The sequence below is a fragment of the Canis lupus genome, chromosome 18, assembly GCF_003254725.2.
Source record: "Canis lupus dingo isolate Sandy chromosome 18, ASM325472v2, whole genome shotgun sequence".
Classification (NCBI taxonomy): Eukaryota; Metazoa; Chordata; class Mammalia; order Carnivora; family Canidae; genus Canis; species Canis lupus.
In genome coordinates, this window is record NC_064260.1 from 44,946,034 (window position 1) to 44,964,790 (window position 18,757).

Genomic DNA, 18,757 nt, shown 5'->3' on the forward strand with positions numbered 1-18,757 from the left:
GCATTTGGCCAAAATACCTTGTCCATCTCTCGCCCATCCTCCCAAACTTCACTTCTCATTCCCACAACAGATATTCATTATAGAAGCTTCAATAAGAAATCCAGATTGTTAAACTGCAATCACATAAATGTAATCCATAGTAGCTACGATACCAGCCAGCTTTAGGAAAGTTTCTTCATATTGCTTATTCTGGAAAGCCCTGGTCGATGAGCTAGCAGTGAGCAGACTACACAGCAAGAGAGTCGTGGGTTTGGGTTTCAGGATGCCTGAAAGAAAGGCCCTGGGAGGCTAGGCGTACTCAGCTTCCAGTACAAAAGGGTTTCCTCCTTCAAGAAAGAAATTCAAACTCGAACTAGGTGTATCTTTAGCAATCTCACACAAAGAAGGTTGTCTGGCCCCTTCCTGTAATCTTGTTTTGCCTTTTTGTTTTCTTTTGTTTTAGTTGAAAGGTCATGGAAGCCCTTTATGAGCCTAACCAAAACCATTCTAGCCAGGTTACCTACCATACAGAAAGTGGAGGAGGGTAGGGAGCAAATAACCTTTGCCAAGCATTCTGAAATGTCCTTGCTGGAACTACTTGAGGATTAGAAAATCAAGAGTGAGGAAAAGCACATTCCATTACCAACTGAAGGGCTCTTTCAACCTAAACCAACTAAACTCCAGACAGAAGAAATCAACCTCGAAGCAGGATGGTTCAAAATTTAATTCCTATTATTCACCGTATCAGAAAAGTTTTTAAATGTCACTATGTCTAAATTCATGTGACAAAAAGAGCACTAGGAAAACTGGAGTGAACCCACATTTGCTCTCACTGGAGGTATCTGCCTAAGCAGAAAAGTGAGAATTCAGAGGAGAAAGGAAAGGAGAGGACAGGCTTGTTATACAGAAGCTTTTCAGCCCCTGGTAATGAGGAGTCTTACCTATCCCTACCTTGATAGAAAGGGCAGTTTTCCTGCTTGTTTTGAAGTTATCAACCCCTACCTCAATGTGGTTTCAATTATGAATTACCAGACTAAAAGGGGGGAAAAGCTTTGATTTATTCTTTTTTGCTCCAATTATGCATGATGTGTTTCCACTGAAGATTTTGAAAAGTATTTCATCATGCCTCTCATCCTGAAGTGGTCAAAGGGCAAAACCAAAAGGAGTTAACCCTTCTGTTTCTCCTCTAGGTTCAGACAGACTACCTACCCATGGATATAGGGCAAGGCCTCTAAAGCAAACAAAGCCAGGAAAGGGTTAAGCATTAGCATCGTATTACTAACGTGCATAAGGGTGGTGTCCCCTGTCCAAAATGGTGAGATGATATTTATGTTAATGGTTACTGGGAGATTTGAAAGGGGCAATCAGTAACGTGGCCCACGTTACCTTAGCCATTAAACCTCTACAGCCCCAACTACTGGCAGCACACATGCCACTGGGCATGCGCTGTCTCAGGAAAGCAGAGGCACGGAGATCTAACGCCCCTTTTCTAGCAGGCTCTCCTAGATGGAGGGAGAAAAGATTCGGCTGCAAGTCTGAAGTCTACTCGTTGCATTATATCTCTAATTCATTCCACCCACAAAAAAGAACTCATTGTTCACAAAAAATAACTCCAATGGCTAAATTTCACTGACTTCCCATTAAATAGATACATGAAAGATGAAGAAAAAGCAAAGGCTAGAAATCCCCTCCGTGCTGCAGACTTAACTAATAAATTATCAACTTAAAATCCCTATAACTGACTTACATAATTTGTTCATATATACGGTGGAGCTGGGAATGAGTCTAACCACATCCGAGGTATCAGGCACTGTGACTCGCTGACATCCAAAGAAACTGAGCCAGAGACACTAATTCAGGTCACAGGAGCATGGGGCAAGGAACTTCTCCCAGTAGTCTGCCTCTCTTCTTCTAGAGGAGCTTAAGGTCTTCTCTATCTTCAGTGTACCTCAGTTTCATTATGATGATCCTGCTTGTGGTTTCTAAGTCTTCCTGAATCTGAGGTCTGCCAACATTCAACAATTCTGGAAAGTTCTCAGCTATTGCCCTTTCAAAGGGTCTCTTTCCACTCTCCATCTTCCCCTTCTGGAACTCTGATTAGATTCTGCGCTTCTGTTTTCCATATCATTTCACTTTTTTGTCTCTTTGGGTTGCATCGGAACAGTTTCTTTGAATCTAATAATCTAATCTAATCCAATAATCAAAGTCCTTGAAGGTATGTTTCTGCTGGTCTCTCAATCATGATATTGCCTTATTTCTCTATGGTCTTGTGGATTTTAACTGTGAGCTGTTCATTTTCCTTAGACACTTTATTTGTAAGAATTATTTGAGACCTAGATGGAAGATCAATTACTCAAAAGAGGGTCTGAATCTACATCTACTGGTCAATATCAATTCAGGGCCACTTCCTTATTTTTAAGATTGATTGATTGATTGATTTGAGAGAGAGAGCAAGCACACACAAGTTGGGGGAGAAGCAGAGGGACAGGGAGAAGCAGGCTCCCTGCTTAGCAGGGAGCCCGATGTGGGGCTCAATCCTAGGACTGCACCCGTTTTATGAATTTGGACTATAAACCATGTGAAGGTGGCTTGTAACTGTATTTCAGCAGCAGGATCACTACAAACCTATTTCTCTTTACTCTTTCACTGAAAATACAGTCTTTCAGTTTTCTGGCTCCTCCAGGAAGCTCTTTTTAGATTCCCCAGTGTGCACAGGCCATAGCCCTTCCATCCTATCCCCTGCATAGCAGAAGACCCAGGTCACAAAATGGCAAAACTCACCACAGCCAAAGCTGACCCTGGCTCCTACTTGCCCACCAGAATACCAAGCTTCACTCTGTTTAGTGAGTCAATGAATATCTTACTTTCATGCCAGCTTAGCAATAGGTTAAAACTGCTTTATGATACTTCATCTAGTATGTCAGTTGTTCAGATGGGAAGGTCATTTAGCATATCTAATCTATCATAAAAACAGTGACAGAAGTCTTTCTCTATTCACACTGTCAATCTAATTATTTACTGTTGTGTTTCCCATTTAATTGGGGTGCCACATTTGTGTGCAAGATAAAAACACTTATGAAAATATGGCAATATAATAGATGGAATGATGGGCTGAGAATCCTCTTCAGATTCCATTTCCTCTTTTATAAGATAGAATGATGGAGAGGTGGACCTTAAGTAAGTCACACTTCTTTCCTCTATAAGAACAGAGCTAATAGAATGTTAACTGTTGGGGTTTTAAGTATTGAGCAACAAAAAATACATAATAGAGCCTATCTGGGTACAAAAACAAAAGCCATCATCCTGAGAATTTCAATTTTCCCTACCAGGGTCCTATCTAATTCTAAAATTTGCTTCCATGTGATAAAGTATTATACTAGCAGCCTTATGTGAACAACACTTTACTTTTTATGGTGCTATACCACTTACAAAATGCTTCCACGTATATTATTTCATTAAGATCTCATAATAATCCTGTGAAGTAAGTAAAAGCCCCATTGCACAAATAAGGGTAACAAATTTCAAAGCACAAGATCAAGTTAATAAATAGTCTTAAAACTCAAGGTTTGATTCCAAAATGTCTTCTTCAATGGTCTTGATTAGTCTTTAGTAATCAGCTACACTATTCTTCTGAAGCTGTTATTATCCCTAAACCCAGTCCTACAGATGAGCAAATTGCTGCAGAGAGATTCTGTAAGTAACCTCAAATCACTCAGCTCATCACCAGGAAAGAAGGGATTAAAATGTGCAGTTCAGGAATTTCTGAGCTATAGTTAGCTTACTGAAGACTCACAGGTTAAACCCATCTGAATCCCTCTCTGAAAATTCCAGCTATTATCTGAGTTTTAGCTACTTCAATTTTTTCTTTATATAGCACTGAAATTCATATTTGGCTAAATGCCCGCTCTCTTCTATAAAGCCAAACTACTGTCAAGAAGAGCAGAAAGGGTTGCCACTGATTGCTTTTCAGGTAGTAGAGGAAAAAGTTGACATTTCATCCTCCTTTTGCTTGGAAAGGAAGCCAATCATTTATAAGAACCCTTGTCTGGCTGTGGCTTCCATCAGTGGGATGGATAGAAGCCAGTTAAATGGCTCAACATAAGCCATATTAAAAGAATTTGGAATGAGGAAAGAGTGGGTTCCATATGCTGATACTTTTAATAATTCATGAGTTATATCAGTCTGCAAGTAATAAATTTCACTAAATATATCTATGGTAAGATAGTTTAAGATACTGCTAATCAGTTAAGTGGGTGAATACAATAAAATAGGGGCAAAAATAACATATCATTGATTTTATTGGTTCATAATTCGATATATTAAAAATAACAGTTCAGCTGTTGATAATTCAAAAGACAGGGATTATTTTTAAAACATGGTCTTTAAACACACAAACATCATCCTTGCATCTGTAACTTAATAAGTATACTGAAAACTCTTCAGTGAAAAAGCTAGTGATTTATTTGATTCAGATAAACAAGGCTCATCTGTAATCCAAAGCATTCAAGAATGTCAACACATTCTGTGCTGAAAGTGCTGAAACCACCACTTCTCACAAGAGGTAAAACAAATTTCTGATTTCATCTATCTTATAGTTGAAATATTCTGACAGAAAGAGAGCTTCATTCTCTGGCCCAGGATAAAAATATTTGCTGGCTAGCTATATATAGTATGGAAGAAGACTTCACCAGCTTTGTAAACAGAAACTCTTGAAAAAAGATTCAGTCACAGCTTATGGCTTCTAAGCCAACACACCAACACAGGTATGACCAAGAAAACCAAAGCTTTTGGTGGTTTTGAGCTGACAGGAGTATACCACCACCATTCAAGATGATACAATGTGGAAAGGATCACCTCTACAATTCAGTCATTTCTCAATTCTTCATTTCTCTGGAATTTCAGTAAGGCATATACTTTGTCTACTTTGTTTTATTTCCACTTCCTACTGGAAAAAAGAAAGGCAGGAACCTAGAAGGGCAAAAAGAACAGGCCAGGAGACAACAGTGGACAAGAATTTAACACATTTTGGGAGGTAAAACAGATGAAGTTTCTTGCTATATAATACACAGAAACCTAGGATAGAATATAACTCCTTTTCAATAGATAGCTGAGGCCACAAGAAATGGGAAATCCCAGGCACCAAAACCAACAAGAAAACTGCAATTGGGAGCTGAAAGTGTAGGGGTGGGTGCTGTGGAGCCCTGTGGAGGGCAGAGGGAGTTGCTGGGTGACATAGGGATTTGACATCCACTCAGTCAGAGGCACAATGGCTCTGGGCACAGCGAATAAGGAAACAAGAAGTGAGGCATGCACACAAAGATAGAATCCTTCAGTGAAAAGGTGGTCCAGAATATCATCCCCTCATAGATGGAGGCGATAAAAAACATTTATCTTTTTCAAATTGAGTCTGGGTTGGGATGCTTTCAACAGAGACTAGCCCTCATACAGGTTTGGTGTTTAAACAAAATTGACAGGGATCCCTGGGTGGCTCAGCAGTTTAGCGCCTGCCTTCAGCCCAGGGCATGATCCTGGAGTCCCAGGATCAAGTCCCACATCAGGCTCCCTGCATGGAGCCTGCTTCTCTCTCTCCCTGTGTCTCTGTCTCTGTCTGTCTCTCTCTCTCTCTCTCTCTCTCTCTCTCTCTCCCTCTCTCTCTCTGTGTCTCTCATGCATAAATAAATAAAATCTTTTTAAAAAATTAAAAAATAAACAAAATTGACATCAGTAGTATGGAAACTTCCTACTGAGACATTAATAAGTGATTTGTCTCCAGCATAACTTTGGAACACCTAGCAGAAGCCAAAACAAACAAAAAACTAGAATGAACAAACCCTCTAGAGTAATACTCCCTTGCCCAGGTGGCAAAGATTACCAGAGAAAGCCTTCTTGAAGATGAACTCACATTCCAAAATTCTAAAACATGGAAGGAAACAATGCAACAAGAACAGGCAGTAGACATATGACAGGAGCAGACCTTGCAAGAAATTTAAAAATTGGGTAACTAGAAAATATAAGGTATCTCAAATAATTAAAGATACAAAAGAATGAATTTAAATCATAGTTTTTTTAAAAAAACACTATGAAAAAAAGACCAGGCAGACAGATTTGAACTATAATAGAGTTTCTAAAACTAACCACTGAAATTTAAATCTCAATGGATGGATGAAAAAGAAATCAGTCACAGCTGAAGAGAACAGCAAAATCGATGTGAAAAAATTATCCAGTGTTCCATACAGAGAGATAAAAATGTGGAAAACGTGAGGGGGAAAAAAACCTGAAAGACATAACAACAGGATGAAGGAGGTCTGACATGTATTTAACAGGAAAAGGAAAAATAATAATCTGTAAAAATGACAGATAATATTCAAAGAGTAAACAACAGAGAGTTTTCCAAAACTGATTAAAGACATGAGAGCTCAGGTCAAAGACAAAATAATCACTCTCAAAAGCAGATAGAGAATGGGAATTACAGAATCACCATTTAGCAACCACTACAATAACTGATTCAGGCAAGAAATCATCAATGGATACTACAACCAACTGGGCAAAATTTGAGAAGCAGCAGGGTATTTACATGGTCTCAAAGCATTTCCCCACAAGACTCATTAAAAACAAAAACAGTAACTTTACACTGGAAAAATCCAGCCAAAATCTGTGATTGAAGTTAACATCATGGGGCAAATTGACATTATGAGTCCTCCAATGTGATGCATTGAGAATGTATTATTTTTGTGATATTCTAGTCAAAAATTCATAATTTGAATTTTGACAACTTCAAATTGAATGCATATATTGATACAAAAGTATCCGGCAAATCCAAATCACAAAATAACTAACACATTCTCTTAAAAAGCATCAGTGTCATGCAAGGCAAAGGAAGACTTTGAGAAACTGTTCTAGAGTAAGGAAGCATGACAACTAAAGTAATATATGGTCTGGAATTTTCTTTTGCTATAATGGACTTTAGGATAATTGACAAAATCTAAATAAGGTCTGTAGATTAAATAATAATATTACATCAATGTTTATTTCCGATGACTTTGATAACTGTACTGTGATTCTTTATGAGAAGCATTTGGGAGTAAAGGTGTCATAACTACAGCTTTCAAATGGCTCAGGAAAAAACACATAAATAAAAATGTGTACATACACATATATACAGAAAGAGAAAAGAATAGAGAGAATATGTAAAATATTAATATTTGACAAATACGGTATAGCAGGTACAGAAACTATTATTTTTGGAACTTTAAGTTTGAAATTATGTCAAAATTTAAAATTTAGAGAATTTTAGGGCTGTTTAAACAAACAGCAGATAGAGCAATATAAACCACCAAACAAACCAAAAAAAAAAAAAAAAAAAAAAAGCTATACTTTCCAAGGATGACTAGAAGAATCATAAGAATCATAAATTAGAGGTCCTAGGGAGCACCCAGGTGGCTTAAGTCAGGTAAGTGTCTGACTACAGCTCAGATCATGATCTCAGGGTCCTGGGATACAGCCCCATGTCAGACTCTACACTTACTTACACTTACTATGGAGTCTGCTTGTCCCTCTCCCTATTCTCCTCCCCCCTCCCACACACTTTTTCTCTCAAATAAATAAATAAAATCTTTTTTAAAAAATTGTAAGTACTAGGTATCTAGGAAGAAGGGACTCTGAAAACAGAAATAAGGAACATTGGTTCCCAGATCCCTTAAACTGACAGGCACAGGCAGGCCAACAATCCTCTCCCAGTCCTCCCTTCCCCCCCTGCCGCCTTAGCAGGAAAAGGGAAGTTTATCCTCTGGAGAAAATGAATGAGAGAGACTCCACAGTCAGAGACCCAAGGCACTGAAGGGAGGGTGAGGCACCACGCTGAATATGATGGATTAAGTAATCATCTATAAAATAAAAAATGAGAACCTGTCTCTTTCCCCGCTCCACTCAGCTCCTCAAATGTTTGCAACCCAGACACTACCCATCCTCCCCCTGAAGGCAGAAAGATTATTCTCTGCATCAATGAACTGATCCAATACAAATAACCCATGAATACTGACATCTGGGCGAATGATTGGGTCTCCATTCTCTTAGCCTAAGTAAAGCCCATCAGTTGATAAGCCTTACAGAGAACTCCCAACCAGCTTTCAGAGTCTCACTTTTAAATAAGAGAAGACAAAACAAAAAACAAAAAAAAAACAAAAAAAAACAAAATTTAAATAAATAAATAATAAATAAATAAATAAATAAGAGAAGACTGTGAAAAACATAAAGTATTTGAAAAAAGTTACCAATACGAAAGAAAATAAAGAACTGAAAAGAGAATTCAAAGCAAACAAACAATACAAGGAGCTAAAGAAAATCACAGTATCTTAAGAGAGAAAGTACTATATCCTTACAACAAGAATAGGAAGCTATAAAAAAAGATTAATTAGAAATCAAGAAAAAGGGGTACTTGGGTGGCTCAGTCAGTTAAGTGTCCAACTCTTGATTTCAGCTCAAGTCATAATCTCAGGGTCCTGGGATCAAGCCCTGAGTCAGGCTCCCTGCTAAGGGGGGAGTCAGTCCACTTGAGGATTCTCTTTCTCCTCTCCCTCTGCCCTACCCCTTGCTTGGTTGCTCTCTCTCTTTCTCTCTCTCTCTCTCTCTCAAATATTTTTTTTTATAAAACCAAGAAAAAGCTTAGAAATTAAAAGTAAACAAATTTTTTAAATCAGAAGACTGGTTAGAAGGTAAAATTGAGAAAACAGCTAAGAAACTAAAAAAAGATAACTGAAATTAAAAGAGAGATGATAAGTAGAACAGAAATGATAAGGAAAATAAGACTCAATCTAACACATTCATCATTTAGGTTAACAGAAGTTCCATAAAAAGAAAAAAAAGAAAACATGGGAATAAAAAGAGATCTAAAACATGAAAATTTCTCACATTGGACCTCAATCTCCAGCATAAGAGGGCCCAAATCAGTTTCTACTGAACAAAATAAACCACTCATACCAGGCACATCATAAAATTTCAGAACACAGAATTTCCCAAGAAGATAAAAATGTCACACAAATTAGAATGACATCTCACTTTCTGAAATTAAAATGGGAAACTTCAAAAACAATGGAACCATCCTTCCAAAATTCTAAAGAAAACCCATTTCAACCAGAAGTTTACACTAGTAGTTATTAATCAAATGCGAAATAGAATAAATACATTTTCAGACATGAAAATTTATCTTCCAATGGTCCCTTTCTCCAGAAGCTGTTGGAAAAAATAAAACAAAAAAGAGAAAGATGTTAGACCCTGGAAACAAAGAATTCAACAAAGGAGAGGGGAAAAAGGGGGGAGTTCCCAGAATCATAGTGAACTGAAAATTTAGGATGACCAATGCATAGGAGACCCAGGGAAGCAATCAATCCAGACCAGAGCTTAAGATGAACTGCTATAGGAGAAAAGCGAGGGAGGTAAAGAGAGGGGGGAAAAAAAGAGACAAAGAGAATGAAAAGGAAGAGGAAGGGAAATCCTATAATTTACTTATGTTTGACCATTTTACTCTTGTTGGAGAACTGAGTAAAAATCAGTTAATGATAGAACATGGAAAACTAAGAGGGAAAAAAAGCAGTTATTAACTCCCCGGAAAATAGAAAGTTGTACAAGAAAAAAAACACATAATCATGGTTTACCACTTTGTTCAGCTAAAAACACCCAATAAATACTGCTTCAATGAAAAATGGTGATACAGCCCCACTGGTAAGATGGGAGAAAGGAAATGTGTAAAGAAAGAGGAGAGAAAAGAGACAAAGTACTGACCCAAAGGAAGTAAAAAGATAATATCTATGACTGAGAAATTAAAAAAAAAAATAGCACTCTAAGCATTTGATGGGAAGATAGGAAGATAAATCCCAGAGGAAAGCTGTAAGAGTTGAAAGTAGTTGCCCCTTGGGAACAGGCCTCAATTTTAGTTATATGCTTTATCTTACCATTTGAATTTTGAACCATACACATGTTAAGCTATACAACTTTTAAAAATGTAAAACTAAGAAATACAGCTAAGATAAAAAAGAGAAGCAAAAATCAAGAATCAACCTCTAGTTGGAGCAATGGGGAAATTTTTCTACTCTGCTGCTGCAACAACCCATTTATTAGAAAATTAAACTCAAATATTCATTAATTGGGAGGCATGTAACTACCATAGGATATTAGAAATGAAAACAAAATTCATTATACTGATGTTTTAATACCTAGCAACTATATTTTCCTAGTAACTTCTACTATTGAATCATTTAAGCACACATCAAGGGAGAATTAAAATGGTCCCCGCCAAAGGGGAAAGAGAATATGTGCTAATAAGTGATAGCTGGGGCAAGTGCCAAGGATGACTGTGCCAAAACACTCAATATGTTCTTATTTAATCTGCTGCCAGATCAAGCATCCACAAGACTCCAAAAAACCATTCTAGTCACTGCCCTCCTACCAGCTATATGATGTAAGGAAGTAGTCAGGTTTTGATTCATGAAAGCAAGAGCCATAAAACTGGCCTCTATAAAAGCAATGGAGGTAGGACTGTATCCAGGGAACCAGCATGTGCCAATTCACCCACCGCCACCACCACATTGGCCATGTATCCATGGCATGTGTGACATAGGTGTATGAGTCTCTCTCTATTAGAAGGATATAGTGTGTTCACGCAAAAGATCTAATGGACACAATCATCTCGGCCACACCCCCAAGCTCATCTTTTTATTCCTTACACACCCTCCCCATCTGGATCTGGCTTGTGACCTCTTGTTTTTTCCATTTTCTACTCACCATCCGAGTGAGCCAAGTTCTTTGCTTGGGGCCCCAGATCAAGCTCTTTGGATCTTCCTGCATCTCTCCACCCACAGCCCTAACTTAGCTTTCTTTATTCCCTAGCTACTCATGACCTGAGACTTTCTAGCCAGTTTCTACAGAACAGTTTGGTGGCAAGGTCTACACAAACAAGGGAAGGCTTGGAATTCATGGTAGTGTACTGGAGCCATTGTATAACTGTGATCCTACAAATGTGATATCTCTAAAAACAAGACTTCAAAAAGCTTACATGTATGTGCTTAAAATTCAAGCTTAAATTTCCAAATTCCATACATACTTTAGTCATATCTAGGCAGTGGGAGGAAGAAGAGGAGAATAAGCCAAGCAGGCCTCCTGGGGGCAGGGTAGGCTTTCAAATTCCAGAGAAACATTCCACAACCTGGAAGTTAAAGGGCACGGAGCTGAGTTAAACAGACTGTTAACATGGTATCTCTTCGACTCGGAGCTCTGTTTCACGCATGTGAGCTGGCGCTTCTTCAGCCTGCAGAGTGATTTATTGCTTGGTAGTGTTTACCACTGAGTGATATTTTCAGCTGCTTGTACAACCACAACATTGGTGAGTGGGGGCTGCCGTCTGGACATCTCGGTGCAGCCAGCCCTGAGTACTTCATGGGGCCAAGACAGATGCAGTCTGAGCCTTCCTTAGATGCTTTGGATCCAGGCCCAAGAGGTCCTGAAGAGGAACTGGGCAGGAGGAGAGGGAGAGCCTTCTCCGGTGGGTGAGTTAGGACACACACAGTGAATCAACCCCACATCAAAGTACAGTCCCTGGACTAGCAGCACTAACACCATCTGGGAACTTGCTAGAAATGTAAATTCCAGGACCTCACCCAGACCTACCCAGTCTGTGACATGGGGTGGAATGGCAGCAATCTGTGCTTTAACAGGCTTTCCAGGAGATTCTGGTGTGTACTAAGTATGCACTCATCTCCTTGAGAACTTACAGGAGCTACCGGCAAGCTCGGACACCCTTTACCTGCAGCTCTGATTGCTGCTCCTCACTGGGTGAAAAGTGCTAATCAAGTGCTCTGATGCACACTCCCCCTTACCAATCCCTTACTGAGACTTGAACGTGAGGCTCCTAGAAGTCGAGATAAGTATATAATCCTCATCTGTGGTCTTGCTCACAGCTAAGTCGCCCCTCTGGCTAGATTTCACAGGAATAAGCTCTTGTTTTTCAACCTCTTTCTTATGTTGGGTACAATAGTCCATGTTAAGCCACTTCCCCATTTTCCTCATCAATTTCTGTGAAAGGCCCTAGGATCCCTGCTATCTCTCCTTTCTACTCTAGGTCCAATATGGTCAATGCAGAAAAGGGAAAAATGTGACTAATCACGTCTCTTGATTAGTGTTATTTAGGATAGCAAATTTAAAAAAATACAAAGTGTCCCTCAAACGGGACTGGGTATATAAGGTTATGACATATTGATAAAAGGGGGTACAACTTTTCAAATCACATCATAGAAACATGACCTGGGAATACATTCCACTCTCCAACATAATTTTAGGGCCATATTATGTTGTTTTTTAAAAATTGTCACTAAGAGGATATGGTTTTGGTGGCACATGCCAGAAACCAAAAACTCAGCCGAATGCATCCCCATATCACATTGAACTCACTTGCCTCCATCTCTGTCCTCCAGACATGCTCACATTTGGCAGAGAACCAGAGGTAAGGCAAGAGAGGGTAGCTGAGGAGCTCCCCCACTCCATCGGCTAGGCCCAGATGTAAGGATGTACCTGCCACAGGTAAGACCACAAATGACACTAACATTAGAAGTGATACAGGTGTGGAGTACTTGGGGAGATGATAAAGTTTTACTGATATTTGCAAAAAAGGGAGAAAAATGAAAGCATGGAGAGACCAAAAAGACAGTGAAATTCAGGCAGCCTAACCATGAGGAGCTAAGAAAGCAAATTGGTAAAAGCAAACTCATTGTCCACACATAAGGAACCTTAACTTGCTGAGAAATTCCTTCCAAGGACAAGAAGCAAAACAGAGGACCAATCTCTCCAAACCAGACAGGTCTGCTACTTTAAAGTTATGCTCAAGAATTATTTTGTCAAACTTTTTCAAGTTTTGAGAGTGCAGCATAACGTGGGTAATATAACCTGCCTCCTACCCAGTTAGAGATAAAATAGGCAAATGTCATCTGTGACACAAACACTTGGGTTTTTTTGGTTTGGGGGCTTTTTTTACATTAAACTAAGGCAGCAGCATCTGGAAGAATAGGACTCTCTGCTCTCACCCCTTCCTCTCTGCTCTGAGCAAGCTGAATGCGTGGCTGGCTAGAGCCTCTGACAGCACTGCTTTGAAAACATCAGACCAACCCTTGATTTACGGACCAAGATCCACACCTACTCCCACCTCGGGATGTCTGATATTGTAAATTTGATGGAATCTAGAGGGGAGACTCCCCTGAAGGCTGGGCTCACGGTAATCACATCTAGAGTAGGTTAAATATTTCCAAAGGGGAGGGGAAAAGTTAACTGTAAATAAATCAGTGCTACTCAGACCTCCTGTCAGTTGCCTTCACTGAAGATGCAGAAATGTACAACTCACTGCTTTAAATCAGGGCTCTCAGCACCTGAGCTCCTAGAAATGTGGTGAGCACTAAATTAGCCTGAAAAGAACAATTTAAGAAGCTAAAATAAAAACAGAAGCTGTATTTTCCAGTTGCATATCCAGATTTAAGCTTTTTATACTTACGTTCTTTTACAAATTGACAGTCCAGCACGTTGACCATTTTGTCCCACATTAAAACACATCGATTTCAAAACTACAGAATTTAAGGTACTGTTTTTCCCCGGCTCATAGTCTTATGAAACACAGAGAATGAAAATACCAACCACCTATTCTTATTAGACTTTTCTTAGAGCTTTAGATAAAAGTACAGAATAAAGTCCCACCCTTTCCACACCTTCTGGCTGGGTCATGACCATCCCATCTAAACGAATTCCCCTGCAGAGGAACAGGGGTGGCATTCTTCGTCCCAAACTTATGCCACATACTTGGAATAGTGGAAATGCCTCAGCCTAGAGGAGGAAGCTCAATGGCTCCTACAAAATTCTATAAACAATTCAAGATAATCAAAAGATCTAGGTTCTCACTTGTTTAGACAACTTGCCAACTATATGACCTTAGACAAGTCATGTACTGTGAGTTTCACCATGACTATTAAGATGGGAAAAGAATCTATCACTTTCCTCACCTTCCCAACAGGGTTTACATCAAATGAAACAGTGGATATCATATTAGCAGGTGGGTGAGTCCTGGATGGCTCATGTCCTGGGATCCCAATGTTCCTCCTTTCCCCTGTCCTTCCCTCCCTCCATCCCACCCTCCTTCTGTCATTTATACGTCAAGAGCCTCCTGTCTGAATTAGAATGTCCTGGGTAAAAGAAAAAAAAAAGAATGTCCTGGGTATTACAAGAAATACCAAGATAGCTAAGAAATTCCTTTAAGGGTTTAAACTCTATAGGAAACTGTGTTTCTATGCATGTTAAGCGATAGGAAAGAAACACCTATAACATGCTCTAAGAGTTACAAATTGGAAAAGACTACTTCCTATTTAAGGCAACCAGAAAACCTCAAGGAGAAAGGGGTATATGAGCAGGTCACTGAAACCTGGGTAAAATGTGGACAGAGGTGACAGTGGAGAAAAGCATCTCGGCAAAAGGACCAATAGTCACAAAGGAACAGAAAAGGGAAAGCATGGAGCATACATAGGAAGGACAAGGTTGTGTTGCCAGAATCTAGAACTCCCTGAAAGAGAAGAGAAGGGAATGAAACCAGAAAGACAGGCTGGAGCCAGACTGAGTTTGGATGCCAGTATCACCCTCACCCATGACCCCCATGTACCCACTCCCTACCTAGATAAAATGCCCCATATGTCTCACTCCCCCTAACTGCCCTCATTTGTCAGTTAGCACAATCACTTCTGCCTGCCATCCCTCAAATCTGCCCCATACTTCTCACCTGGGCTCCTGAAACTGGGCCATGCTCCTACCCTTGTCCTGCTGCAAGGGATCCATTTTCCATGCTGATGTTTGACTCTCCATACTGAAGGCATGGAGAGCCCGAAATCCCAAAATGCAATCTCCGTCCCAATTTAAATTACCCACAGCTAAAATGCCAACACCTTTGTGACACTGGAGGTGTTTGGGGTTTGGGGCCCTCTCCAGGCTTTCTCTTCTACCCCTCCCTCATGAGCCTCCTTCAGTCCTGCCCCACTGACCTCCCTGAAGTTCCTTAAACTTGCATGCTCCCCAGACCCTCTGCACCTCTGAATTTGCTGTTCCTTCTGCATAGAACCACCATTCTCCTCTTTCTCTGACTAGATAACACTTCCCTTCTCTTTAACACTCAGATCATCATTTAGCCTTGTGCTGGAAGTTCTAGCCAATGCACTTAGATAAAAGAAAATAAAAGGTTCAAGTACCAGAAAAAGGAGGGAAATTTAGTATTGGTACATATGATTGTATAGGTAGAAAACACAAGAGAATCAACATTTTAAAAAGTGAAACAACTGTAGAATTCAGTAAAAGAGTAGTTAACAAGGAGCACCTGGGTGGCTCAATTGGTTAAGCATCTGCCTTGGGCTCAGGTCATGATCCTGGGGTCCTGGCATCAAGTCCTACATCAGGTTCCCTGCTCAGCGGGGGGCCTATTTCTCCCTCTCCCTCTGCCCTTGCCTCCTGCTTGTGCTCTCTTGCACTCTCTCTGTCAAATAAATAAATAAAACCTTTTTTAAAAAAGTAGTTAACAAAATTTATATTGAAAGCCAATAATGTATCTTTATACAATGGTAACTGGTTAGAAACTATAATATCAGAAAGCATTCCTTTATAGAGTATAAGAAAGGTAAAATATCTTTTAAAAACTTAATCTGGAATTGTGAAAGACTGATATAAAAACTACTTCAAAATTCTACTAGGAAGGGATGCCTGGGGCAACCCTGGTGGCTTAGCAGTTTAGTGCCGCCTTCAGCCCGGCGTGTGGTCCTGGAGACCTGGGATCAAGTCCCATGTTAGGCTCCCTGCATGGAGCCGGCTTCTCTCTCTGTGTGTGTCTCTGCCTCTCTCTCTCTCTCTCTCTCTCTCTCTCTGTGTGTCTCTCTCATGAATAAATAAAATAAAATCTTAAAAAAAAAGAAAAGGAAAAATAAAAAGAAGGAGAAGGAGGAGGAGGAGGAGGAGGAGGAGAAGAAAGAAGAAGGAGAAGGAGAAGAAAGAAGAAGAAGGAGAAGGAGAAGAAAGAAGAAGAAGGAGAAGGAGGAGGAGAAGGAGGAGGAGAAGGAGGAGAAAGAAGAAGAAGGAGAAGGAGAAGGAGAAGGAGAAGAAGAAGAAGAAGAAGAAGAAGAAGAAGAAAGAAAGAAGAAGAAGAAGAAGAAGAAGAAGAAGAAGAAGAAGAAGAAGAAGAAGAAAGAAGAAGAAAGAAGAAGAAAGAAGAAGAAGAAAGAAGAAGGAAGAAGGAAGAAGAAGAAGGAAGAAGGAAGAAGAAGAAGAAGAAGAAGAAGAAAAAGGAAAAAGAAAAAAGGGACACCTGGGTGGCTTATAGGTTGAGTGTTTGCCTTTGGCTCAGGGCATGATCCCAGGTCCTGGGATCAAGTCCACATCGGGCTCCCCATGGGGAGCCTACTTCTCCCTCTGCCTGTGTCTCTGCCTCTCTCCCTGTCTCTCTCATGAATAAATAAATAAAGTCTTTAAAAAAAAATTCTACTGGAAAGACAAATCTTGCTTCCAGATAGCAAGACCCATTGCAATTTAAATTCCTCAAAGGCATGGATCTTCTCTGCTTTGTTCCCTAATACAGTTCAAGTACCAAGAACACTGTTTAGAAAGTAGAAGCTAGTGAGAATTCAATATATACCTACTGAATGAATAAATGCCTAAAACAATCTAAAAATTCACTGTGTCTAATAAAATACGAAAAGGATTTGTACATGATATCTCTGACAGAGATATCAACCTTCCACCTGAAAAACCCACTTATAAGACCATTTTTTACCTAACAGCACAAATTCAAGTACTCAGGGTTACTGAAGGCATGGAGAGCCAAATAACCAAAATATTTTTGGTGGAACTATAAGCAGGTATAGTCTTTTGAAAGGGTAATTTACTAATGTCTATCAACATTCGAAATATTATTTCTCAGCTGAAATTAATACCATTCAAAATGTGTATATTTTTCAGCTGGAATTCTATAAATATATTCCCATATTTTAGCAAACATATATGAAAATACATCTTGTATTACTATTTGGAAATGGAAAAAAATAAAAGCAATCTAAATTTCTATCAATAATAGATCTGTTATGTAAGACAGACCTAAAACAATGGAATACTTAAAGCCATCCTTAGAGCTAAAGGACACCTATAGAGAATGAAGTGGAAATAAGTCCATGATCTATTCCTATTACAGTAAAAAAAGGCAAAATACTGAATACCATGTGTAACGTGATCTCGTCTAAAAATTACATACGTATGTTCATACATGGATAGAAGCACTCTGGAAGGTCACCTCCAGTGATGGATCCAAGGGAAAAGAAAGACAGAAGGAAACTCCCTCAAGCACAACAGAAAGGTGTCTGTTTTTGTTGTGCTGGATTTTACCACAAGTATGTATTTTCTTCCTCTCAGGACAACCCATTTCAGGCAGTGTCCTGGCCCCTCCCAGCAATGGTGCCACCTCCCGACTGGCACCATGGCACTCTGGACACCACCCTATTACAGGACTTCACATACTCCATTGCCTACTCACTGACTTTCCAAGTTAGCAGAGAGCTCCTCTGATATGAGGGACTTGACTTCTTTTTCTGCATGCCCAGCCCCTGGTGGGGTGCCTGACACACAGTTACCACTTAGTAGTGGCAGGAGGGAGGGAAGGAGGATCCTATATGAAGATTAACCAGGCGGTTGTATACACACTATTTAGAGAAGGTGAAATCAGGAGACCAGGAGGGCTGGCCAGAAAGATAGCACTGATTAAAATGAAGAATGGACTGAAGTCTAGTTCTCTTACATGAAAGCCTTGAGGCCTGTGGACAAGGCAGGCGGGTATGATCCAGTGCAGCTAGGAAACAGTAATTTCCAGTCCCAGAGCTCCAGGCACTTTCCATGAGAAAGAAGGTGTGGCCACTGCCACAATCCCTACAATGCCACACTTGTGGACTTATGACCCGTCAAGCAAGGAAGAAGTCCTGAGAGCAGCTTCCGACCACCCCAACTGTGCTGGATACACCCAGGGGCCTCAGCCGGTCTGGAGCAAGTCTTGACTATAGCCATCCATAATGCCTCCAGGTCCCTTTTGCTGATTATTTTCCTCACACAGTGAGGGCAATATTAGTTGAAATCATCTATGTAAAGCACTTAGCACAGTCCCCGGCAAAGAGTAAGCACTCAAAATATAAGCTATTCTGATTAAGCTGCTTACAGGATCTTTTCAAGAGTTCTAAGCACCACAACTGCAGAAATCATCAGGAAGTGTTTGATTTCCAACAAGAGCCAGGCCTCCCCATTTATCTCTGCAATAAATAAGCATACTGTCTTCCTAAGCACATTTAAAACAAACTGGAAGCTGCTGCTTCTGTATTTCTTACTTTTGTTATCATTTCAAAATTAAGCCGACTGTCGGCTAGCACACTCTCATGTCAGAAAGCTAGTATTTAAATAAATAAACTTTACACACTCAGTACGTCTTTCTTTGTCCCATCTTGACATCTGGACCATGGCTGACATGGTTAGCACCGGAATTCACTCACCACAGTGGGAGGGTCATTCCATTCTTCATAGGAGAGGGCAGCATATGGATAGATGCGGTCATTGATAATCTGTAGAGTGGCCAGGGCAATGGCTTTAATTGACTGAAAGTACGCTTCCCAGAACCACCGTGCCTGTAAAGAAAACAACGCTATGTTCAGAGAGCAAGCGAGACACAGTGGAAGAACTAGATATGCTC

At 40.0% G+C, this 18,757-nt stretch overlaps 1 protein-coding gene across 2 annotated transcripts in view; it reads right to left on the reverse strand.

Annotated features, from left to right (window-relative positions):
- The window catches only part of EXT2 (exostosin glycosyltransferase 2), a 156,639-nt gene that overhangs the window by 67,754 nt on the left and 70,128 nt on the right, over positions 1 to 18,757 (reverse strand). For both annotated transcript variants that reach the window (XM_049096248.1, XM_025451939.3), the window contains exon 8: positions 18,561 to 18,692. In XM_049096248.1, coding sequence (XP_048952205.1) covers positions 18,561 to 18,692 — 132 coding nt within the window. The remainder of the gene's footprint in view (positions 1 to 18,560; positions 18,693 to 18,757) is intronic.